General features: G+C 45.0%; 2 protein-coding genes across 7 annotated transcripts in view; one reads left to right on the top strand and one right to left on the bottom strand.

The window, feature by feature from the left end:
- LOC146672633 (uncharacterized) overlaps positions 1-7,559 on the top strand; it is a 59,348-nt gene extending 51,789 nt beyond the window's left edge. For 4 of the 6 annotated variants that reach the window (XM_085387997.1, XM_085387979.1, XM_085387971.1 and 1 more), the window contains 2 exons: positions 1,001-2,353; positions 2,679-3,932. In XM_085387997.1, the coding sequence (XP_085244123.1) occupies positions 1,001-2,353; positions 2,679-3,365 (2,040 nt within the window). In that variant the 3' untranslated portion in view covers positions 3,366-3,932. Of the gene's footprint in view, positions 1-1,000; positions 2,354-2,678; positions 3,933-4,244 lie in introns of those variants that run through there. The other 2 variants (XR_014908382.1, XM_085388003.1) reach the window with 2 other exon arrangements.
- Positions 7,560-14,502: 6,943 nt separating this feature from the next.
- LOC146672632 (uncharacterized) lies at positions 14,503-17,437 on the bottom strand. Its single transcript, XM_085400894.1, has 2 exons — positions 16,410-17,437; positions 14,503-15,043 (listed from the first exon to the last, which is right to left on the bottom strand). Exons 1-2 carry the CDS (start codon positions 17,222-17,224, stop codon positions 14,503-14,505), a joined length of 1,356 nt encoding a protein of 451 aa, XP_085257020.1. The 5' UTR covers positions 17,225-17,437.
- Positions 17,438-24,806: the final 7,369 nt, after the last annotated feature.

The following is a 24,806-nucleotide window of genomic DNA, read 5'->3' as shown; positions in this document are numbered from 1 at the left end:
AAAATGTTAAGGTTCAAAAATATCGGGGATGGAGACAAGAGAAAAACCACAATAACAACACTGGTCCGGTCGGGTTGAGTCAAACAATGATTTAATGAACACACGCATGGGAGATGGACACTGATGCAGACAGCCTCAAAATCTCAAAATGGTGGAGCATTGCTCAAACTCTTATAGCCCCTGGTTATCATACAAAGCCTAAACATTCACATGCTCTCTCTCACACAGCGCCTGAGCTACGACCTTGGTTCCCTGTTTATCTGCTCCTGCTGAGATGGGGCAGAAAACTCCAGTATGTTCTGTTCTCTTCTAATCAGACAAATAAGGCGATGACTTTCTGCAAACAGTATTTCTTATAACTCAGCAGTATAATACATCATAAAACAATATCATTCATTCACAATCAATCAACAGTTTAATATAATGCACATCAGTTTAACTAATGCAATAGTTATCAACTTCTTCTAATTCAGGAGAATAATGCAAACTAAAACTACATAATAATTCACCATCTTTAATTAGGGGTATAGCATGGCATAAAATAATATTATAATCTAACAATATCTTGAATCCACTTTATTGTGTAATATTTTATGTGAGTATTTGACGGAAGACGAGCAACATCTGTTGTGGAAGCTAACGGGGTTCCTTTAGAATAAACAAACATAGGATTTATTATCACTGAATAATTCTGTATAAATCTATACAAATTATAGAAATATGTAATAGGAAACAACAAAATAATCTAAATTATAAAATAATGTGTGTGTGTGTGTGTGTGTGCATGATTTTAGTGTTTGAACAGTCATGAATTATCTTTAACAGCAGGTTGGATGTAATGTGTTAGAACTACCAGCAGGTGGGGATAAGAGACCTTTAAGGTGTTTGGTGCCACGCTCCACCTTCAGGTTTAAAACTAGTGTTAATGGAGTTTGAAGGTTGAGTTTGTTCCACGACTGCATTTCACTCACTGCCTCTGTTTGTATCTCTGTCACTGCAGGACCAACATGGAGCCAGAAGTCAGCGCTCTCAGGAGGCCGACAAACCTCACAGAAGAAAGGGAGAGAAAAAACACAACTGTGACGAGTGTGGGAAGGGTTTTACTGTGAGGGCTAAACTAAAACAGCATCAGGTCATCCACACTGGAGAGAGACCGTTCAGCTGTGACGAGTGTGGAAAGTCTTTTTCCAGGAAGGGTTCCCTAAAACAACACCAGCTCATCCACAGTGGAGTTAAAGCGTACAGCTGTGATCAGTGTGGCAGAGCTTTTACTCGCAGTAGCCACTTACAGAGGCATCTAGTTACCCACTCTGGAATTAAGGCATACAGCTGTGATGAGTGTGGGAAGGGTTTTACTGTGAGGGCTTCACTAAAACAGCATCAGGTCATCCACACTGGAGAGAGACCGTTCAGCTGTGACTTGTGTGGAAAGTCTTTTTCCAGGAAGCGTTCCCTAAAAAAACACCAACTCATCCACAGTGGAGTTAAAGCGTACAGCTGTGATCAGTGTGGCAGAGCTTTTACTCACAGTAGCCACTTACAGAGTCATCTAGTTACCCACTCTGGAATTAAGGCATACAGCTGTGACGAGTGTGGGATGGAGTTTACTCTGAAGGCATCACTAAAACAGCATCAGGTCATCCACACTGGAGAGAGACCGTTCAGCTGTGACTTGTGTGGAAAGTCTTTTTCCTTGAAGGATTACCTAAAACAACACCAACTCATCCACAGTGGAGTTAAAGCGTACAGCTGTGATCAGTGTGGCAGAGCTTTTACTCGCAGTAGCAGCTTACAGAGTCATCTAGTTACCCACTCTGGAATTAAGGCATACAGCTGTGACGAGTGTGGGATGGAGTTTACTCTGAAGGCATCACTAAAACAGCATCAGGTCATCCACACTGGAGAGAGACCGTTCAGCTGTGACTTGTGTGGAAAGTCTTTTTCCTTGAAGAATTACCTAAAAAAACACCAACTCATCCACAGTGGAGTTAAAGCGTACAGCTGTGATCAGTGTGGCAGAGCTTTTACTCGCAGTAGCAGCTTACAGAGGCATCTAGTTACCCACTCTGGAATTAAGGCATACAGCTGTGACATCTGTGGAAAAACTTTCAGCCAGAGAGGGAACCGAAATACACACCTACGCATTCACACCAGACATGATGTGTACTGCTGTGAACAGTGTGGCAAAGAGTTTACAACAGACGCACACTTACAACAACACATGTTTACCCACACTGAGGAGAGACCTTATCAATGTGACCTGTGTGAGAAGACTTTTAAAACTCCACAGCACCTGAGAGAACACCAACAGATCCACACCAGAAAGAGACTCTACAAGTGCAGCTACTGTGAGGTATGTATTTATATTGTTATCTTGTCATTTTAGCCTGACTGTTTGGAACAACTCTGCTCATTAAACTGTGTTAGCATGTTAGCAATTCTACTGCATGGAAAAGCGGCTCTGAGTGATTATTCAGATTTTCCTTTCAGTTATGATTTTAGTATTACTGTAGTATTATGGTGGTAGTATTGTAGTTATTGCAGCCCAGTAAACTGAGTGTGTTAACTGAAACAGTCAAATGTAGTTGGACGTCTGCAGAGATGCTCTTTATTTCAGGCGACGTTCAGGATACAAATGTTGAAGGACTGACTTACACTGTCTTTGTGTCTTTGTTTAGAAGCAGAGCGACACAGATGGATCCAGTTCTCAACCCTGTCATCACTGTGGTGGTGGGAAAGACTTTCTTTGTGACCTCTGTGGAAAAACTTTCAGTCGGCAAAAGACCCTAAAAATACATCAACGTAGACACACTGGAGACAAACTGAAATACTGCAAAGAATGTGGGAGAAGCTTCACCACATCACATCACTTAAAACAACATGAACTGATTCACAGTGGGGTTAAAAAGCACCTCTGTGATCAGTGTGGGTCATCCTTCACCACTGCAGGTCAGCTTAAATCACACAAACAAGTCCACACAGGAGAGAAACCACACAAGTGCAGACACTGTGAGAGAAGCTTCTCACGGTCAGGTAATCGTAACCTTCATGAACGTGCACACATGGAAGGAAACTACAGCTGTGACCAGTGTGACAAGAGCTTCAGGAATCTCAGTTCATACTCTGCACACAAACGATCCCACGTTACTAATAAACTGTTTCACTGTTACCAATGTGCCCAAACATTCACCTCATTGTCTGCTCTGTGCAAACATCAGCGCGATCACTCAGGGCTGAAATCACTCCCATCACTGGATCACAGTGAATCTGAAGACACAGAAAGATCCTCTGGTTTCTGTGTCAGACTCAAAAAGCTTGAGATCAGGCTCCACAGAGTTCAGATAGAATCTCCTGTAAAAATCTGATGAGGCAGCTGTGAATCAAACTCTTCCCCTAGTTCCATTTTAAGCTTTCAAAACTGTCCTACTGTAGTGTTCATGTCAAGTGGTTAGCTTTCTTTTCATCAGTTGGTTGAAAACTGTTTCCTATTATAAAGTTCTTGTTTTAATGTATTTTGATCAGTTTTGATCAGTTTGACCAGTTTTTAAATGACCATGAACACTGAGCGTATTGTATCTGTACAGCATGTTTTTCTATTAGACAGATTTGTAACAGAGGCCTTGCTCTCAGTAAGTTTGAAATCCTTTTCTGATTTATTTTGTAATCTCTGATCTTTGTGTATCCTGCTCAGTTTGCATGCTGCCTGTAGGAGTTTCTGTCTTTGTATTTGAAGAGAATTCATTGAATATACTCAGCTGCTTCCCTTTGGTGCCTCACACATCACTGAAGTTTTTCAGTGTCCAGTTATTTGTTTTTAATAGCTGTTTGAATTCTCTGTATGTTTGACCCTGTAGACTGTTTAATGGACTGCTCGTCTTCCTGTTTGTAACCACTGCCTGTTTAGGACTAAAGATTTGGATTTTTGACTTTAACACAGCCTCTGCGTGTCGTCCCTTTGTGTCCTCGTCCTCTGTGAATGTGTCACAGATGTTTCCATGATAATAACACAGCTTTCCCACAGTGGCTTGCAGCAGCATTTATTCACAGCACATTTGAGAAAGGTTCAGATTAACTCGATGAGTTTATATTCAGAATGATTCTGACAGTGGGCCACTGTGAATTGTGATCTTTCATCAGGTCAATGTTTAAGTTCAGTATTTCAAAGCAGGAGCTATGAACAGTCATCATGTTGGCATTAGAATTATTATTATTAATCATTATTAATAATGTCGTTACTCGTGTAGATATAGAGGGAAAACCAGCACACCGCAGACCACGGCCTCTCTGTGTGAGGATCTAAACGTATTCTACGCTAGATTCGACACAGCGAACACCATGAGACCGGACAGTGTGCGCACTGTGTCTGAGGAGGATGTGCGGAAGTGCTTCAGGAAGGTGAACGCGCGCAAAGCTACTGGTCCGGACGGGATTCCCGGCCGCGTCCTCAAGTCATGCGCGGCTCAGCTGGCTGGAGTGTTCACACACATCTTCAACCTTTCCCTCTCTCTGTCTGTAGTCCCAGCCTGCTTCAAAATGGCCACCATCGTCCCTGTACCCAAATCCTCCACCATCTCCTCATTGAACGACTGGCGACCTGTAGCCCTGACCCCCATCGTGAGCAAATGCTTCGAGAAGCTGGCCAGGGACTTCATCTGCTCTGCACTACCAGACTCTCTACAGTTCGCATACCGCCACAACAGGTCCACTGATGATGCCATAGCCCTGACACTACATACTGCCCTGTCACACCTGGAGAAGAGAGACACGTATGTGAGAATGCTGTTTGTAGATTACAGCTCAGCATTCAATACCATCGTTCCCTCGAAGCTGGACAGGAAACTGCAGGATCTAGGACTGAGCAGCTCCCTCTGCAGCTGGATCCTTAGCTTCCTGTCTGACAGACGCCAGGTGGTCAGACTGGGCAGCATCACCTCATCCCCCATCACACTGAACACTGGTGCTCCACAGGGGTGTGTACTGAGCCCCTCTCCTGTACTCACTCTACACCTACGACTGCACAGCCACTAACAACTCCAACATCATTGTGAAGTTTGCGGATGACACTACAGTGGTGGGTCTTATCACCAACGGTGATGAGACGGCTTACAGGGAGGAGGTCAGCGCCCTGACCCACTGGTGTCAAGACAACCATCTCACCCTCAACGTCGCAAAGACAAAGGAGTTGATAGTGGACTTCCGGAGGTGCAGAGAAGTACACACCCCCATCACCATCAACGGCGCTGCTGTGGAGAGAGTGAGCAGCTTCCGGTTCCTTGGAGTACATCTGGCTGAGGATCTTACGTGGTCAGTACACATAAACAAAACAGCACCGCCTACAACTGCAAAGCTCTCCAGCGAGTAGTGCGGTGCTCTGAACGGATAATTGGAGGTGAGCTTCCCTCCCTCCAAGACATCTACAGGAAGCGCTGCCTGAGGAAAGCGGGGAGGATCATCAAGGACTCCAGTCACCCCAGCCATAAACTGTTCAGACTGCTTCCATCAGGAAGGAGGTTCTGCAGCATCCGGTCCCGTACCAGCAGACTGAGAGACAGCTTCTTCCATCAGGCCATCAGACTGCTGAACATTTCATAGACACCTCAGCTTCACTACTGGAACTTCAACATTATGCACTACACACTGTATATAAATGCCACTTGTTTTGCACATATTCAACTCTGTATATTTTATATATTTTATTATTTTTTTTTACTATTTAATTTGTAAAAATGTGTATACACACACACACACACGTAGGAAAATATTTAGTATACACATCCAGAAATGCATACACTATTATATATTGTACATATATTTATTAGTTTCAGATTAGCCATTCTTGTATTTTGCTCGTTTGTGTTGTTGTGTTTGCACATCTCTGTTGCTTGTGGGGCTCGCACACAAGAATTTCACTCGCATGTGCTGTGCCAGTGTGCCTGCCCATGTGATGTGACAATAAAAGTGATTTGATTTGATGTATAACTTTGATTAGTATACATGAATTTTATCAATAGTAAAAATAATGAATAATTCATGTATAACTTTTATTGTGTTTTGTATATTAATTATATTTAAATAGAGATGTTGACCCTGTCTCTACAGTAGCATCAGTGTAACATACATTATTGGTCCAAGATGTCATAAATGGGGAGCCTGATCCTTTATTATGAAAACATGACGAGTATTTTTCTTGTCAGTTGGGAAGAAGTTGGTCTTTTTTTCCTTCTTTTTGCTCAGTTTGTCTTTTCTTTGATAATTGAAACTGATCAAACCTACTTGTTCTGCCCTCGCACTTGACAGACAACCATCATCCCATGTAGAAAAACCACACCGTTGTTCCTTTCTGGTGGATTTATTTGATTGGATGCATAGCATGGCTTTGTAGAAATACATGAATGGATGAATGGTAAAACTGTAAACAAACACAAAATATCCCATGTGAGCTAATATAAGCAAACATTCTTACAATTAGAAGATGCTATGACCTGTTACTATGCAAAGCAAAGCAGAACGAAACAAGCTAACAAGCTAACGTTAGCGGTTAGCTAGCGCTAATTAGCGTTTAGGCTAATGACTAGTGATGGCCCGCTTGAAGCTGACGCTCCGGAGCGTGTGTCGAAAAAAACAACACACTGGTTCAGAAGCACTGTGTCGAGGCTTGCTTCGTTTGGCAAAAGTCACGTGACCAGTGACGTCCGAAGCTTCATTACGCACGTAACTGCTTCGGTACCTGATTCAAACGGATATAAGGAAGTGAATCATCCACGGGATTCGTGGAGTGTGTTGATGGTGACAGAGAGCGACGAGGTGATCATTCCACTGACAGATATGGAGCCAGCGAGGAAGAGAGGACGTTCTGGCGTGTGGGAATATTTTGAGTTGATTTTGCTCAATTCATTTTATCTGCCGAAGTGAAAAACCTGAAATGTCCAAAATCATGTTTTCATAATGTAAATATCATTACAGCATATGACTTCAGGAACACTTCCATGTGAATTAAAGCTGATGAAGACTACAAAAATGTATTTGACATTATACGTACATTACATTGCTACACAGTTTAGAAAATCATTTTGTTTATTGTTGTTAGGTGATAGTCTGCCGGACCCAGGAATACCTGCTTATCTACCAACTTGCAGTGTGGTTCCTGCACTCCACAGCCTCTTCTGTTCCATGCAAGTGGATTTTCTTCAGGGCAGGAGAAACTATTTCTAAGAAAAGAAACAGACTCAGCCAGCGCACAGTAACACTAATCCTCTTTTTAAATGTAAATAACAAAAGGGCTACCTGACATAGATCATGTTTTTACTTTGCAAGTTCTTGATTAGGAGTGGGTTTTGATTATCGCCTTTCTGATTACAATCCATACTAAATTGAATAAAGTGATATTGATTCATTACAATCCCGTGTCGATTTGTAAATTAACGTTATTATGCCTGAAACGCCAGCATCTCAGGTTAAACCTCACAACATGTCGTCAAACACCATGCAGCTAAAACAGTAACTGGGAGCAGGTTTACGGATTCTGCATACAAACGTGAACACAGAGCGCGGACCCGACGCGTCAGAATCAGATTTTGGTGTGTCGTCGGGTCCGCGCTGTGTTTGCCTCTTTTTTCTTCGCTGGCTTCTGCAGCTGCAGGTTTCATAACTCTCTGTTTACATCTCTAATTAAGTCTCACATGTGTCAGCTTTCTTAGATACGAAATTATGGATATATACCGATACATGACCAGAATTGTAATATTTCTGACTGAGGCAAAACTTTCCAGATTCCAATCAAATTGAATCGGATCCTGTATCGAATCAAAATGATTCTACAAATCAGTAACGATGCAGCCGTACTCAGCCCCTTAAGCATTTTCCCTTTCCAGTTCACAATCAATCCCACCCCTAGGTCAAAAATATGTATAGGACAATTGGCCTCATCTAATATTTTGTATGAACCTGTCCAGCTGTGATTAAACGACAAGTAGATGGAGGCAGGACTCCACAGCAGGGGCATACTCCATAATGTGCTGTGCGTTATCATATGTATATTATATATATTGCTCACTTATTGTATTTACCAACATCAAGGAGTTATGAGCAAAGAAAGGCCACACCATAGTGCATGTATAAATAGGGAAAGTTTATTGATCAAAATGTATTACGCAAATACGCATTACATTTTTTTCAGCCCCCCAATCGTGAAACAAAACCAATTACATGTTCAAAGCAACGGAACGGTGGCCCAATATCGGAGAGAACTCCACTCTTGAGTGAGCAGTGATAATTGAGCAGTCCGTTTTATTTTGCAGATTCAAGCTGCTCTTCAAAATATTCGCCACCAGATGTCACCGGAGAGGACTGTGTTGAAAAGCTCCGAGTAATGAACCGTTTTTCAATACAAGCTTCAGTGCTTCGGAAAGCTTCATTTGGCCATCACTACTTTGACTAATAATGACTAATAAAGCACATCATTGAGTCAATTTACTGTCTCAAAATATCACAAACAACACACGGCAGTTAGTGCTAAACATTCACCGGTAAAACACAACATTACTGCCAACTTACAGACTGTGCTGGCTTAAGAGGCAGTATAGGCAGGTACAGGAGTAGCAAACTGTCCTTCTCCCGTTAGACAGGAAGTAATGATAAGTAGCACTTCCGGTAGAATGTCAAAATAAAATGAACAGTGTGCCAGAAACGAATAAAGATTGCATGAACTTGTATAACACTACATAACGTGAGCGGTGACTCTTAAGGAGCCAGAATACTACTCATGTTCACAGCATGTAAAAGCAGCTGACAGTCCGTGGCATTGTTGTTTGTAGAGGTGCAGTGTAGTGGGAGCATAAATCAAAAGAAAACAGTAACATTTATGTAATAAAACATTTGAATGAAAATGAACAGGCCCTTTATGAACTTCAAAGGGATCTGAAAACAACACTTTTTAAAAGAGTATCTTGGGGTGTAGGTGGTCAAAATAGAAAACTGAGCTGAGACTCTAAGTTCAATCCATCCATTGGTTTTTACTTAGGAGGAAGAAATGTCAGGCTGGTGCAGGCTGGTTAGGTGCATGTGGTTATCTTTACCTAAATGAGTTCACTTTGTGGCTGCCAGGTTGGGCAGAAGTACCTGTCCCCTGTTAGGCTTAGCAAGGTTCTCCAGGAGTTTCTCCATGGGTAGAGCTTCTAGCTCCTCCAGCACATCTGTGGCCGTGCAGGCTGCCACTTTCTTGGTTGCTCTTTTTACCCCACTGGTGGATGAGCTGCAATGGTCTCCATTTGTCCCATATGTGTTTACTTCTTCTTCTTCTTTTGCATATTAAACACATTATTCGGTTTCTATGTATTTGCTATGATTTGCTATTTGTTAAGTAACATTGCTTCACTCACTATGCCGAGTTTATGTGTGGAAGCATTCAGTTGCTGGCAAATCAAACATTCTGCAAATGAAGCTGAATACTCAGTTACATGTTTCTTTACATTTTATTATGTTACAGATTAAGTCATTTGTTCTTACTTTGTTTGTCTTTTCAGTCTTCATGAGGGTCAGGTGTGGGGAAACGCCCGCCCGGCATTTCCTCATTTTAAAGTCCTGCTGATGTCAAACATGACATCAGCAGGTCAAACCAAGTGGAGGGGTTTGTTTGTCCATAGAGATGCTTCCTTTTGTTTGTTTTAAGGTTTAAATGGATTTGTTGAATGTGTTTCTTTTCATTAATACTGCCATTTAGTTGTGTGAATGTGCATGTTAGAAGTGTGAAGAGGTTTTGTGTTTAGAAATGTATAGAAACCAATCATTTACTGACAGCATGTCTGATGGAAATAAGTGCAGATTATGTATGAAGTCTAACTGCACACAGTAACTGTGTTACAATAAGGACTTAACAGCGCCCTCTGCTGGAGTGTTTCAGTACTGCGTTAACTAGAATACACCTCCTCCTCCTCACACCACCTGCTACAGCTCTACTCTTCTATGACTACAGTCATCCACAGCACTGATGTGAGGTCACATGGTTCATATGTAAGGAGCACAGCTGACCTCAGGTCAGTTTAATGACTGTGAGCAGCAGCTGTGTTATTGTCACTGTGACAGGGAGACACTCTCAGACACAGCTCTCATGTCAGCTTGTTCTCATGCAGGAGGATGAGGAGCTTGTTAAGGTTCGTTCGATTTGGGTAAGAGAAGAAAAGCAAGGCTGAGTCCAGGTATGGTGTCAAAAATAGTGATCTTTATTACACACTTTGCGCAGAAGTGTGGGAAGACAACTTGCAACAACAATCTCCGCCGGGCGGAGGCTCTTCATCCTATTATGTTACCATGATGACGTCACACAGTTAGACTTTACTGGAAATGATAACAAGTTCCCCACAATTCCAAAAGTTCCCCTTATATAGACATCAGATGATATTTTAGAGAAAAACAAGTGTGTGATATGATGTGCATTTTGTGAGATTGTGTGTCCTTATAGAGAGGATGTCCTAAGACGACCTCCCTGTGTTAATAAGTGTGTTTGTGAACGTGCGTGTGTTACATGACTCTCCGTGCATGTTGGTGTAGGCCTAACTACGTGCAAAACTGAATGTAGAAGGCCAAGGTCCAACAGGACCCACCTAATCGAGTGGAGTGAACACACTGATGTAGTGCAACAGCTTAAGCAGATAAAAAGAATAATACAGAGACTGATTAAAGTGATGAGAGTATGTGTACATTAATATTTTACTCAGATTAACATAGATCTAATTAAAAGGTTATTCTGTCAACAGATTCGACAATGCTGAATGATTGATCAATACTAGTTCTGATTATAAACTGTCACCCTAAGCATACAAAACAAAATATCTTTTGTCCACACTCCTCCTCTTTGGCCATCGGCCAACTTTTACCCAAATTTTGTTTCACTCCTCCGTCCAGGCGGCCTCTCGCAATGGCATCATATGCCCTGGACCAGCTGAACCAGCTGAACCAGAGTCTAGTGCCCTGCTTACCAGTTTTACCAAAATCCGCCTTACCAAAGGAATGAGACAACATCCGCTCATCAATATACCTAGAAAAACTATAAGAGAAAACATGGCAGACATAAACACACCCTTCCATTGCCCAAAGACAGACGTGATCCAGTCTCCCAGCCCCGTGTTCACGCCTGATTGCTCATGCATGGTTTTAGATAACATTTTCAGACTTTCAAGCGCCCTAGTGACCGTTCCGTCCGGAGCAGTATTGTTGGGAATAAAGGTGCAACACATGTCTCCAAACATTGCGCATACCCCACCTTTCTCAGCCAACAACATGTCCAGCGCCATTCGATTTTGAACTCCCATTAGCGATGTCGGACCTAATTGTTCCGCAAGGCCTTCCACTGCGTCCCTAGTGAGATTAGAGAGCCTTAGCACATTATAATGGACATAGTTAATGCGATCAACATTTTTATTTGGAGTTATCCATAAAAACACACTTTCAAAGCCAGCCGCTATCTGATTAACTAACTTATACTCATCTGGAACTCCCCTGGGAACTCCTATTGAGTCAATCCAGGTAGGCGAGTCCCATCTTGGATCATACCTGTGCATACCCCTTGTGCTTCTCCTTCGTCTGGCTGTCGACGCATTCGTACCCTGCTGTGGAAGTGTTCCTAGTCTACTCCCCATAAGCATCAACGGTGCACCTAAGCGCACCAAAGCACAGGTCCCCACACTCCCCAGGGGAACCTGCGCCAAAAGGGTGTAATGCCCACAATAATAATATAGCCCACCCCTGGCCCAGGTGCCTATAATTGTGTTTGGGTCACTTACATTATTGGTAGTCCTGCCTGGAATCGTCCTCTGACACCAGCTTGGATCAATCCTTCCTACCGTATATCTCACTCTGTCTGTAGAGAACTCAAAACAGGTATAATTATTTCGTTTAGGTGTGAATGAACCTGGTTGTGTACGTTTATCAATTGGCGGATATAAACCTGACAAAGTAATGCAGTTACCTGTGTTCGCCGCCTCTCTAGTTAACCTCAGCATACAATCATAACCCCACTTATCCTCTGGATACAGAGGAGCGGGTTCAGTAAACAAACGAGGTCTAGCTGTAGCACAAGCAACACAATCAACCACTTCCTGCTCTTTAGCATTTTGAGCCACCCAATCTAACCAAAGATTCCTATCACCAAAACCTGTGGCCCGCTCTATTAACTCCTGAGGTTTTAATCTGGTATAGTCAGTGGCAACAAACCATTTCTCCTCCGAGTCCTTGTAAGTAACTGTCTCTAAGGGATCCATTGGTTCCGTGAGATTCATTGCAGGGTCGTTTACTATTAGTTTAGCTCCCGGATTGAATAAATTCACCCGAATTACCCCAAATGGATCTGTCCCTGCTTTGTCTATCCCTATGACTAGATAAAACGCACCTCCCTCATACCCTGGTTCAGGGAGTTCGCTCCATGGTCCTAGGGAAAGAGTGACAGGGTTATTGGTAACAGAAAAATCTCTTTGAATGGCTATCCCTTCAAGGGCCTCTGGCACCGTTGGCTGCCATCCTAATCCTGTCCAAGCAACCACATCCTGCCAAGAACACCACTGATCTGTTATATAAGTGAAAACGTCTCCCTCGGTTGACGGGCCCCACACTGACTGAGGGTAGCATATCATCGGATGATAACAAACCCACACATCATAGGTTCTCCAGCTGCTACTGTCTCCTGGGCATCCAATTACCTCACACACATCAAATGTGAACGCTGTCGCGGACCCGTTAACATACCCAAATTCGACACCGCCACTGGCTTTGAGACACGCATCGTTCCCACCTGAGCCAACCTCCCGCTTAAATCGCATGGATAGACCTCTGCGTCTGGGCAATTCACCTGTCTGCCAAAAAACAAACAAACATATTATAACACTTATCAACCCCAATATCCCCGTTAGTTTCCAATTTTCCCACAGTACCCGGGCTCTTTTACTTTTCCTTTAACCTTTGTGATAAGAATATAAGATGATGAGTATAAAAATATGCGATTAACATACAAACTATTACGATTCCTTTAAACTATCAAATACTTTTAGATTAGAGCCCTAGCCTATTAAAAACCCGGAATGAATTAACTCTTGGCGTGTGACGCTCCTCTTCTTTCTTCGCCTCCACCAGGTGGACTACTGGGGAGGCCCGGTGCACAGGGGGAGAGGATTATTCTGCCTCTATGTTCCCCCCTGTGTTGGTTGAGGTGGAGCTTAGCTCCAGCAAGCTCTCGTCCGCGACTGCACACTGAGACCAATGATACCAGGTCTCCCCTTTCCCCTTCAGACGGACCGCACTGGTGGTTCGGGCAGTTACTTCGAATGGTCCGGTCCACCTTGGATCTCTCCACTTTCGCTTGATGACCTTCAACCACACCGCCTTGGCATCGGGGACGGACCTGTCCTCCGCTTTCACCCCCTCTCCAACCTGTTGTGTGAAACTAGACACAAGAGCTTTTAATTCTTTCCAACATTCAATATGTTTTCTGTTACTCTTTATACTTTCTTCCACCGGGACTGTTGTCCAGGGACCTGGAAACTGTCGTCCTGTCAACAGCTCATATGGTGTGAACCCTGTGGATTGATTAACACAACATCTTATTATCATTAATGCAATGGGCAGGGCTGCCACCCAATTTAGCCCCGTCTGAGCAGAAATTTTAGCGATTTTATCCTTCAAGTTTAGATTCATTCTTTCTACCTTCCCCTGCGACTGGGGGTGATATACAGTGCCAAATCTATGTTGCAACCCCAGCTTCTGTTCTACCTCTGCCAAATCTTTGTTTTTGAAATGAGTCCCATTGTCTGACCTAATTCTCTTAGGAAAACCATGCCGGGGGATGTAATGATTGATTAAACACTTAATCACACTTTTTGCATCCTCCCTTTTTGTTGGCCACGCTTCGGGCCATCCCGTCAGAGCATCTACACTTACCAGTAGATATCGAACTCCTCCTGGCCCTGAATCAATCATGTCAGTGAAGTCAATCACAATCTCTTCACCTGGTCTCTCTGGGATGGGAAACTTACCTGCCTCCGGTTTAATCACTGGCTTTGGATTGTGTCTCCCACAGATCAGACACGTCCTGGCTTTTTCCTTAATCATATCCTTCAAAAAGGGATGCCACCAATGGCACAGATGTCTCCCCATGTGGGCCACACCTACAGGACCAAGCCCATGCGCTTCGGCAATCTTCTGTTTTGCCAGGTTGGCGGTCAACACTGGTCGTCCGTCAGGTCCTCGCCAGAGACCTCCTTCTTCCCAGGCTCCTCGACTCTTCCAGACCCCCTTTTCTTCCGGGGCCGCCGCCTCTTGGGCTTTCCTGGCCTCCTCTAGCATGTTGACTCCTTGTTCTTCCTCCACAGCTATTTGCACCATTTGCCGTGATGCTTTATAGCCTGCTGCCTCTTTCGCAGCTCGATCGGCTTCCTGATTTCCTCTGGCCACCATGCCAGTCCCCGAGGAGTGACCTTTACACTTTATGATACTCACCTCCTCTGGATCTCCCAGGGCCTACTCAAGTTCCTCCATTTCCTTTTTGTGGTAGATTGGTGCATTCTCAGCTGTCCTGAATCCTGCTCTTCTCCATTGGGCCAGCTCCACGTGAGCTGCTCCAAAGGCATAAGCTGAGTCCGTGTAAATGTTAACTCTTTTTCCTTTTGCAAGTCTTAGGGCTCGACTTAGAGCAATTACTTCTGCTCTTTGGGCTGACTGCTGTCCTTCAAGTCTTCCAGCCTCCTTGACTTCAAATTCAGCCCCTTTTCTGCAAACTACCGCGTAGCCTGCTTTCAATCCTTCCTCATCTCTGTAGCAGCATCCATCCGTGAACCAATCTTCAGCTCCTGTCAGAGGTTCTGCTTTCAAGTCTTCTCTTATCTTCTCATCAACTTCAGCTCTCTTTGTGCAATCGTGGGGTTCTCCTGCTCCCATTAAATCTGCCATGTTAATTCCTTCATGTGTGAAGGTCAAGTTGGGAGCGTCTAAAACTTTACTCACTCTCTGTTGTGTGAGTGGTGTCATGGTGAAGGCTTGTGAGTTAACATATGCCACCACACTGTGGGTGGTCAGCACCTTCAACGGATGGTCCCTCACTACATGTGCTGTCTTTTGTATAATCTTTGACACCCCAATGGCATGCTGTGTGCATCCCGGGTGCCTTGTCTCTAATGGATTCAATCTGACGCTGACGTACATAAGTACATCTCTCCCTCCTCCTTTTTTCTGAAACAACACCCCATTAACTATCCCGTGTGTTTCTGAAACATCAAGATAGAAGGGTTGTTCATAATTAGGGATAGCAAGATCAGCCGATCTTGACAAGTCCTGTTTCAATGCGATAAACGCCGACTCAGTGGCCGATGTCCATGGCAGCTCAGCCTTCAAGTTTCGGACACCCACCGTTTTTACCAAATCCCTCAAAAGGGCTGTTTTTCCTGCATAATTTGGAATAAAGTGACGGCTGTATCCTGTTAACCCTAAGAATGAGAGCAACTCCTTAACCGTACACGGTTTTGGATGTGTCAAAATCTGATCGCGATGGGTGTTTAGCAAACCCACTGATTTGTGAGCAATGACTCGGCCCAGAAATGTTACCTCTGGTTGGACCAGCTGCAACTTTTCTTTACTGACTTTAAACCCGCACTCCGCGAGTCTCTTCAGTATGGTGAGTGAGGCTGCCGTACATGCCGAAGCAGACGGAGCCGCAATGAGCAAATCATCAACATATTGCACCAATGAACACCCATCTGGTAGGTGGCATGGCGATAGAGCTTCTTTAAGCACCTGGTTGAAAATGCCAGGGGAGAGTGCAAACCCTTGTGGCAACCGTGTGTATCTGTACTGTTGCCCCCTATATGTGAATGAAAAAATGTCCCCTCAGAGACTCATGTAACGGGAGACAGAAAAATGCATTCGCCAGATCAATACATGTAAACCACTTCTGTTCTGGTGTTAATGCCGTCAATGCTGTGTATGGATTTGGGACAGGTATCGTGTCAGTACGTAAAATGGCATTAATGGCTCTTAAGTCATGTGCCATTCTGTACTTTCCTGTCCCGTGCTTCTCTACTGGCAAAATAGGAGTGTTCCAGTAGGATTGAGAGGGCTCAAGCACCCCTACTTTCAATAGCCCTTCAATGGTTTCTGCAATTGCCTCCTCAGCTTCTCTCTTTTGCCTATACGGTGGTTTCCAAATTGGCGTATGCGACTTCAGCTGGAACCAAACAGGCGAGCAAGTTGCCTGGCCCACATCCGTAGACCCTGATGACCATAAGGTGTCAGGAAGAGTCGCAAGTGCGGCAACTGCATCCGCATGGTCTATTCTTTCTCTCCCATGGATTCTTGAGATTTGTTCATGCTCCAATATCACTGTGTCCTCTGATAGACAAGTGATACGGTAAATTTTGCATTTTTTCGAGTACCAAACGTCTGGAATCTGAGTAGCTTGCCAGTCAGGTACCTCGAGGGCTCTCTTGACCATTGTTCCCAGCTCCTTCGCCTGATGACCCTCATGGACCGCCAATGTAATGTGGGGCACTGAGTCAGGTCCCATTTTGGACCTGAACCAAGGCCGTTGTTCTTCGGTTAAATTTACTGCTGCAGCGACGCCTTCAGGACCGACATAGATATTCTGAGAACACACATTCCAGGTCTGACCTTCGAGGTCAGACTGGAACAGGTCCCTATAAATTTCATCATCGTTCCTATCATAGAAGAGGGTCACATGGAATGGATCTTGGGGGGGAGAATAGACCGCCAAGGCCATAATCCAAGGTTTCCACAACTGATACTGTCTCAGAATGCCTTCTTCCACCAACCGACCCCAGTAAATATCCGCTGTAGATTGTTCACAGTCTTGCAGCAAATACTGGTTCTTTGAAGACGTCCCCAGGCACAGAAATTCTTTTCCTCCTGGAAGTGTCACTGTTAGTCCATCAGCTGAACACATGATGGTGGCCCCCAGTTTAACGAGCAGATCCCTGCCCATCAAGTTCACAGGCACATGGGGAGATACCACATAGCTGTGCTTCAATGTCTGTTTTCCCAGCACCGTCAGGGCTGGATTAGTTGTTGGGAGAGTCACCGGTACCCCAGAAAACCCCACAACACTGACCACGTGATTGGAAAGCGTGGCACTGCTTGGTTTTTGTCTCAGTGTTGAGTAAGTCGCTCCAGTGTCCACGAGGAAGGTCATTTCAGTTCCTTCCACGGTCATCGGCAACAGAGGGTCCGCCATTCCCCTGCCGCCGGATCTCTGCGGGTCCCGTCAGTACAGCTCCTCCTCTCCGCCCCAGTAGGCCAGGGGATACTGGCGCCATGCCTGGGTTTGGAGCTTGATGCCCCCTTGTCTGGAATGTCCTGCCTCGCGGCGCTCTTTGTGCCTGGGGTGGTGGTTGATAACTTGTTTCTGGTAGCCATGGCGTAGGACAGTTACGAGCCCAATGTCCTCGTCCTCCACACCTTCTACACAGATCAAAGTCCAGCATAGGTACCCCCAGACCACGGCCCCTTGGTCCGCCTCCCCTTTGAGATCCACCACGCCCCCTCAACCACCTAGTAGCCCCCCAATTCCCTGCGAGTCTTCCTTGCCTTGCTCCATTGGCGGGCCATCGGTCATCAGGGTACAGAACCGGATCCAAATCTGGCCAAGCAGGCCCCGGATCGCCCTGTGGCTGGGCCACCAGCATCTTCTTAGCTCCATCTTTGTTTTCCTTTTTCTTTTCGTTTAGTTTTTCTCTCGCCTCGGCCAATTTCTGCCCTTGCGCCTCCTCCAGCTCCAGCTCCTGTTTTTTCTTGTTCGCCTCGTCTCTTTCCAGCTCAAGTCGATGTATGATATGCCTCTCCCATTTTGCTGAATTCGCCACCGCAAAGTCTGGGTTCTTCTGTAGATCTGCTCTCACTCGTTCTGGCAGACCTGCTAAAACAGCGCATCGGAACCACGCCCGCGGTTCCCCATCCTGCCCAGGATGTTCTCCAGTTTGGAGAATCCACTGTTCTTTTGCGTGCTCTATAAACTCTCTAGGGGAATGTTCTGGGCTCCAAACAATCCTAGGGGTAGTGCCAATATTATGGGTCGGATACTTCTCACGCACTGCATCAGAGAGAGCATTTCGCACCCTTGCATAGGGGACATCGTTTGGTTGGCATGCAGTTCTTGCTATCTCTTCCACATCTGCGAGGCCTCCACCTCGGAAGGTCCTCCCACCGATAGCCCTAAAATCCCCCAGGGCAAGTTCCTCTCCTTCTGTAAGACTGCCTAGTCTTCTCAACCAAGCCGCTCCTCCCTCTGTGATCGGGGGCAGCTGCTTCACCAGAGCCTCAAGATCTCTGATATTATAGGGGTGGTAGACTGGTTCGCCCTGTGAACCCGTCAATAAAGGCATTGTGAGTGACACATTGGGAGCCAATTCCTCCTCTGTGTCACACTGCCCTTCTCCAGTTTGCAATGCAACATTCTGCCTCCGATTCTTTCCAAAGATCGACGGTCTTTTATCTCTTACTTCATCCAGAACCCTCCCAGAACGAAGCTTTGTCATTCCTGGGGGACCCTGAAAGTTTGGGGCGAGTCCTCCCCTTTCCAGGTTCGACACTTCTCTAGATTTTCGTGATTTATTTACTGAAGCCGCCAAGTCCTTTTCCAATGCCTCAAGCGTTTGTACTACGCTTTGTGGTGAGGCTACGCCTTCTTCCTCCAGTCTTTTCAACATCTGTTCCAACTTTATCACAGCGTCTCGGTTGTCAGATACTCTCCCAACAACATGGCCTTGCCACTGTTCTTTCTCAAGGTTGTCAACCGTCGACCTCTGACTGGTTTTTTAGCTCGCCTTTAATGGCGCCTTCTGATACTGCAGTGAAGGTGAATCTTCCTCTGAGGTCCAGACCTCCTGGGATGGATTTCCCTGGGTGAGCTGTTGTGGTGTCACCTGACCTGTACTCGTGGAAGCCACCGGTTGAGCTTCTTCTGTAGCTCCATCTGGGCTGAAAATAGAGGGAGGGATCAAGATCACCCCCCGTGTAGTGCTTCCTTGTGATGTCCCAGCAGCTGGGTGGGGCTGACTTACCTGTGATCCAGCTGCCGCTGATTGAGGCTGCCCCACTCTTGTGTCTGCCCCCTCTGTACTCCGAGCAGACGTCGATGGTACAGGATTCTCCTGTACGTCCAGAAGTCCTCCTTTAACAGTTCCTGTTTTTCCTCCCGGCCCCCAGAGAGTGCCACCCTCCAAAGTCACCACTGGACAGATATAAGGAGGGGGTGGGGCACTCAGGAATTCCTTCAGGCTGGGATATAATGTTGCCTTAGCCTCGGCTTCCTTTGTTAAGACTGGTTTAATGTCCTTCACTTCCTCTTGCATCCAGTGAGAAACGCCTTGGGAGACAGATAAGATAAGATAAGATAAGATAAGATAAGATAAGATAAGATAAGATAGAACTTTATTAATCCCTCAGGTGGGTTCCTCTGGGAAATTCGACTTCCAAAAAGCACAGCAACGACCGAAGTTACAGTTACAGAATTGTTATATATATATATATATATATATATATATATACACACACACACACACACACACACGCACACACACACACACACACACACACACACACACACACACACACACACACACACACACACACACATATATAAATACAGAGACAAATATAAATAAAATATACAAAGGGGATAAATAGAATAAATAGGAATAAAAAATAAAAATACAAGTGAATTGCACATTTCAAGTATTGAGTCTATTGCACTGTTGACTATTTACAAAAAGTATTGCACAAGGTATTGTACAGTGAGGTGAAGAGGCACTACAGCTTAGTTGTTCCCCCCTCCTTTGTCCTCCTGTTTCCCCTCCCTCTCCCCTCCAGAGAGGAGTTAAACAGTTTGATGGCGTGTGGGACAAAGGAGTTTTTAAGTCTGTTAGTTCTTGTCTTGGGGAGAAGCAACCTGTCACTGAACAGACTCTTCTGATTGTTTATGGCCGTGTGCAGAGGATGCCCAGCATTGTTCATAATGTCCATCAGTTTCTTTAATGTCCTTTTCTCTGCCACTGTCACCAGAGTGTCCAGCTTCATGCCGACCACAGAGCTAGCCTTCCTGATCAGTTTCTCCAGCCTGCATGAGTCCCTCTTTGCTGTGCTGCTCCCCCAGCACACCACAGCATAGAAAAGTACTCCAGCAACCACCGACTGGTAAAACATCCTCAGGAGCTTCCTGCAGATGTTAAAAGACCTCAGCCTCCTGAGGAAGTACAGTCGGCTTTGGGCTTTTTTATACAGGTGCTCTGTGTTGCATGACCAGTCCAGTTTATTGTCCACCCACAGCCCGAGGTACTTGTACTTGTTGACCACCTCCACCTCCTCCCCCTCTATCTGAACCTCCCGAAGTCCACAACCAGTTCCTTAGTCTTTGAGGTGTTGAGTTGCAGGTGGTTTGTGTGACTCCATGCGACAAAGTTCCTCACCAGACTTCTGTACTCCTCTTCCTGATCATCCCAGATACACCCCATGATGGCTGTGTCATCTGCAAACTTCTGAATATGGCATAATTCAGAGTTGTAGCAGAAGTCAGAGGTGTACAGGGTGAAGAGAAGAGGGGACAGCACAGTTCCCTGTGGTGCTCCTGTGCTGCTGACCACAGTGTCAGACGTGATGTCCTTCAGCCTGACGTACTGTGGTCTGTCGGTGAGGTAGTCGGAGATCCAAGCCACCAGGCAGGGGTCCACCTCCATCCTGTTCAGTTTTTCCTGAAGCATACAGGGCCGGATGGTATTAAAGGCACTGGAAAAGTCAAGAAACAGGATCCTGACCGTGCCTTTTCCCCCATCCAGGTGTGAGTGGGCTCTGTGTAGGAGGTACAGGATGGCATCCTCCACTCCGACACCCGCCTTGTATGCAAACTGTAGTGGGTCCTGGGCATGTTGTACCTGTGGTCGGAGGAGGTTGAGGAAGAGCCGCTCTAGAGTCTTCATAAGATGTGACGTCAGTGCCACCGGTCGGAAGTCATTCAGCTCATTGGGCCGGTTCTTTTTGGGGACCGGGACGATGCAGGATGTCTTCCATAGGGCGGGCACTCTCCCCAGTCGCAGACTGAGGTTGAAGACTCGTTGTAGCGGCTCCCCAAGTTCAGCAGCACACGCCTTTAGCATCCTAGGACACACCTTGTCTGGGCCTGCTGCCTTTCTGGGGCGAAGCTTCCTCAGTTGCCTCCTGACCTGATCCACTGTGACACTGGGAGATGTTTGGGAGGAGGGGAGGGGGGGAGATGTCTTGCTGCTGAGAGAGGGATTGGAGGAGGGGGGTGTCATGGTGTCAGGAAGGGGGGGAAGCGAGGGAGGCAGGAGAGTGGGGAGAGGACTCTGTAGTGAAGGTGAGGGTGAGGGTGGGGGGGTTGTGGGCTGGTCAAACCTGTTGAAGAAGTTGTTGAGTTCGTTTGCCTTCTCCACAGTCCCCCCCAATCATAAGCTTGCAATACTTACTTTGTTTTTCAATCATGAGCTTCTTTTCAGCCTTTAATTTTCTCCCCTGCAAACGTCCCACATGTTCCTCTTCAAGCTCTTTAATCCTCTTCTCACAGTTCTCACCTTCAACTTGGAAGATAGAATGAAGAGGAGTTCTGTCCTCCAACGTCTTCTGTTGATTTTCACATAATTCTTTTACTTCTTTTTCCAGATCTTGACACTGGCGGGCAATCTCCTTTGAAGTTCCTTCAGCAGTAATTTTAATTGGTTTCTTCAATTGCTGTATTTGCTCCTTCAGTGGCTTGTATCTCTTTCCCCCACCAGGGGTCGCCTTTTCCTCTTCAGCCATTTTGCTTTTCGACCTCACTTACCTTACCAAAATGGCCGCTCCTAGGCTCCTCCTTTTGGGGTTGCCTCACTGTACTTCCCCTTTCAGCAGTCAGAATCCCACAAGCTGGTCAAACCTAACTTCCGCTAGGCTCCAGCCTGAGAGAGAGAGAGAGAGAAAGAAACCGCCCACAAACACACACACACACTCTAATCCTCCTTTACAAGAGAAACTTCACAAACCTCTACTGCAACAGTTTTAAGCACGCAAAGCCAGCGAAAATTCAATCTCACATTCACTCCTTAACCACTACAAAGTTTTTACACACAAAACTAATCCACTCAATCTACCATGCACGCCGTTTCTCTCCTTATAGAGAGAGAATCAACCGCTCTTTATAGGACTTTATATAGGCAACATCAAAATAAAGCACAGATCTCTGGGTTCCAGGCCGAGGAGGAAATATAACCCAACCAGAAAATCTCCCAGCAATCACACAAAATACTCAATTTTCGTCAATATCCTTAGCTATCCTCCTATTTTACAGGAGTTTTTCACGAGAGATCATTACACATTAAATCCTATCCAATCATACTCACTTTAGGGAACACACACTCACAAGATTACAAGGTTTAATTTCTTTAAGATACTAAAATCTTTTAACCACACTTCTGAAACACACCTTCACCTAACCCAAACCAAACTAAGAAACATAGAAATGGAGAAATAGGGAGACGAAACACAGCCAGCTGCCACACACACACCGCCCCTCCTTCTCCTAAGAAGAAATACACACACACACAGCCTGAGCGCTCGGCTCGGCCCCCACCTTTTTTTCTCTCCACAGAGGAGCGCGTGCCCGCGACTTCTCTTTTTTTTAAAAATATAACCACACTGCTCCTCTGCTAGAGAGAAAAGAAAGGAGTTTTTCCTGTTCTCACTCTGGAAGCACACAGACAGTTAATGCAGTCTATATAAGTAATTACACTTATATTCACACGCACAGGTAATTTATATTCTATTTACACACGGGCCCGTATAGACATAAGAAAAACACCATATGCCAGAACAACTTATCTTCTCTATTTCTCTGCTGGTGTTCCTAAACTTTAGACTGATTTAAAAGCATCTTTCAGCCCAGAGCCGCGCCCTTGCTGATCAATTAACGTTTCAAGGACGCCGCCTTGAAAACGGTCAGATTCCTAAGTCCTAATTAATTTAAAACTGCTTCCCGTCAGGCAAAAACAAGGATCTCCACCAGCCGTGTGAACTATCCCAGGTCACACTTTTGGCTTTACTTAAAGTTCACAAGTCCCCAACGTTAAGGTTACAGCCGGGTCCCTGACCCTGTCAATCAAAATAGCGCAGTAAGGAAAGTGAACCCCTTGTTCACTTTGGTTTTTAACCCTTTAAGACCTACCATAGAACCAAGTCCGCCAGAGCTTATATTATATTTTTACCTGCTGTGGAGCCATTTTTGGGAGCATTTCAAGTTGCTATACATCAATACAACCATTATAGCCCAGATTTTAATAATATGTATTCATTAAGTGCATAGTAATTACATAAATTGCAAAAACGGTCAATAAACTACAAAAAAATTGAAAATCGTTTTTGCTTTTTTAACATATATTTGTAGTTAGAGAAATTTAAGAGGCTTATCCCTCAAAACTGTAAATACAAAAAAGTTGCACAAAATAGTTTCCCACCACAGGAAATTTATTTTGAGTGTCTTCATAGTTTTATTTTTGAAATACACCAATTTTTATACACTGCAGGAAAAACGAAAATAAATATTATACTGCAAATTTGCAAAAAAGCAGCATATGCATCAAAATAAACTATTTCCAGCAGTGCAATATGAGTCCTAAGCATCCCAGAAACGACACAGAAAGTCCTAAAGTCAAAGATAACTTTTAAAAAGACCAGTATATGCACTGAGGCCCTGATCATAAAAAAGACTACATTTCCGCGAAAATGACGTCACTTCCGGTTTCGGGCAGGTAATGGCGGAAATGCAAAAGTTCGCGCTGACGTCTATTCCAACATAGGAAGTGTTATGAACAGCTGATTGGATCGGCACAGCGTGTTTCTGGAATATTATGTTTTTGTTCCTGCAAGCGCTTTTTATGCAGTTTTTGCAAAGCTTTATGTGGAAGGAAACCGTGACCTAGGACAAGCTGATGGCATCAGATGTAAGTACAACTCCTCCGGTTTCATATGCAAAAAAAATTATTGCGCTAGCTCACGTGGTTGCAGAGCTACCGGGATTTAAAAATAGTTACGCAAAACAGAGCGTGCCCGCTCCGATCGGCTGTAAAGGGTTAAGGGGTGCCCGAAATCCCCAGGGGACCACCCTGGCTTTAAGCCTGATTATGCGTCCACAATCAGGAGTCACCGCCACGTGCTGAGAAACTGCGCCCTTAGGGGCCACGCCCCCATCCTAAGAAAGTTTACTCAAGGTATTATAAGCATCAAAGTGAGGCCTCCACCCTCAACTATTAATTACCTGACGCCCGAAACCGCGTTTCTGCTGATCAATAAAACCAAATACCCTACACTACCGGTTGATTGGCTGGCACCCAATCAACTCAACATTACTTTAAACCCTTTAAACCGTATTGACTTAAACACATAACCTCTTAACTCAAAAGTTCACTCCCAAAATAAACACCAATACATTTACTCAGTCCAATATTCCCCAAAGTTTTAACACTAATTATCCCAAAAAATCACTATGGACAAACACCAGAAGCCCATACTGAGTGAATATTATTTTTAGCTTTACTTCCAATTTTAGCGCCTTTGGATAAACAGGTGGCACTACTCACCTTTTTACTTCGCCTGGCGTCACTCAGATAAGCTGCTGGCCTTCGTCGCTTTGTCACCTCCAAGAAGCAGCCGCAAGCTCCTCTCCTCCCCAACTGCGTTTTCGGCACCAAAAATTGTTAAGGTTCGTTCGATTTGGGTAAGAGAAGAAAAGCAAGGCTGAGTCCAGGTATGGTGTCAAAAATAGTGATCTTTATTAC

This window comes from Rhamphochromis longiceps, linkage group LG3 (genome assembly GCF_057381845.1).
Source record: "Rhamphochromis longiceps isolate RC_006_pf linkage group LG3, R_longiceps_female_GT1.1, whole genome shotgun sequence".
Lineage (NCBI taxonomy): Eukaryota > Metazoa > Chordata > Actinopteri > Cichliformes > Cichlidae > Rhamphochromis > Rhamphochromis longiceps.
The sequence above is the reverse complement of the archived record's forward strand: the minus strand, read 5'-3'. Positions and strand labels throughout refer to the sequence as shown.

Excerpts from the sequence above, each read along its gene's own strand:
- LOC146672632 (XM_085400894.1), bottom strand. The coding sequence starts at position 17,224 with ATGGCGGACCCTCTGTTGCCGATGACCGTGGAAGGAACTGAAATGACC. Across the intron at positions 15,044-16,409 it reads ACTCAGATTCCAGACGTTTG|TGTGGTGGCATATGTTAACT; the intron begins GTACTCGAAAAA and ends GACCACCCACAG.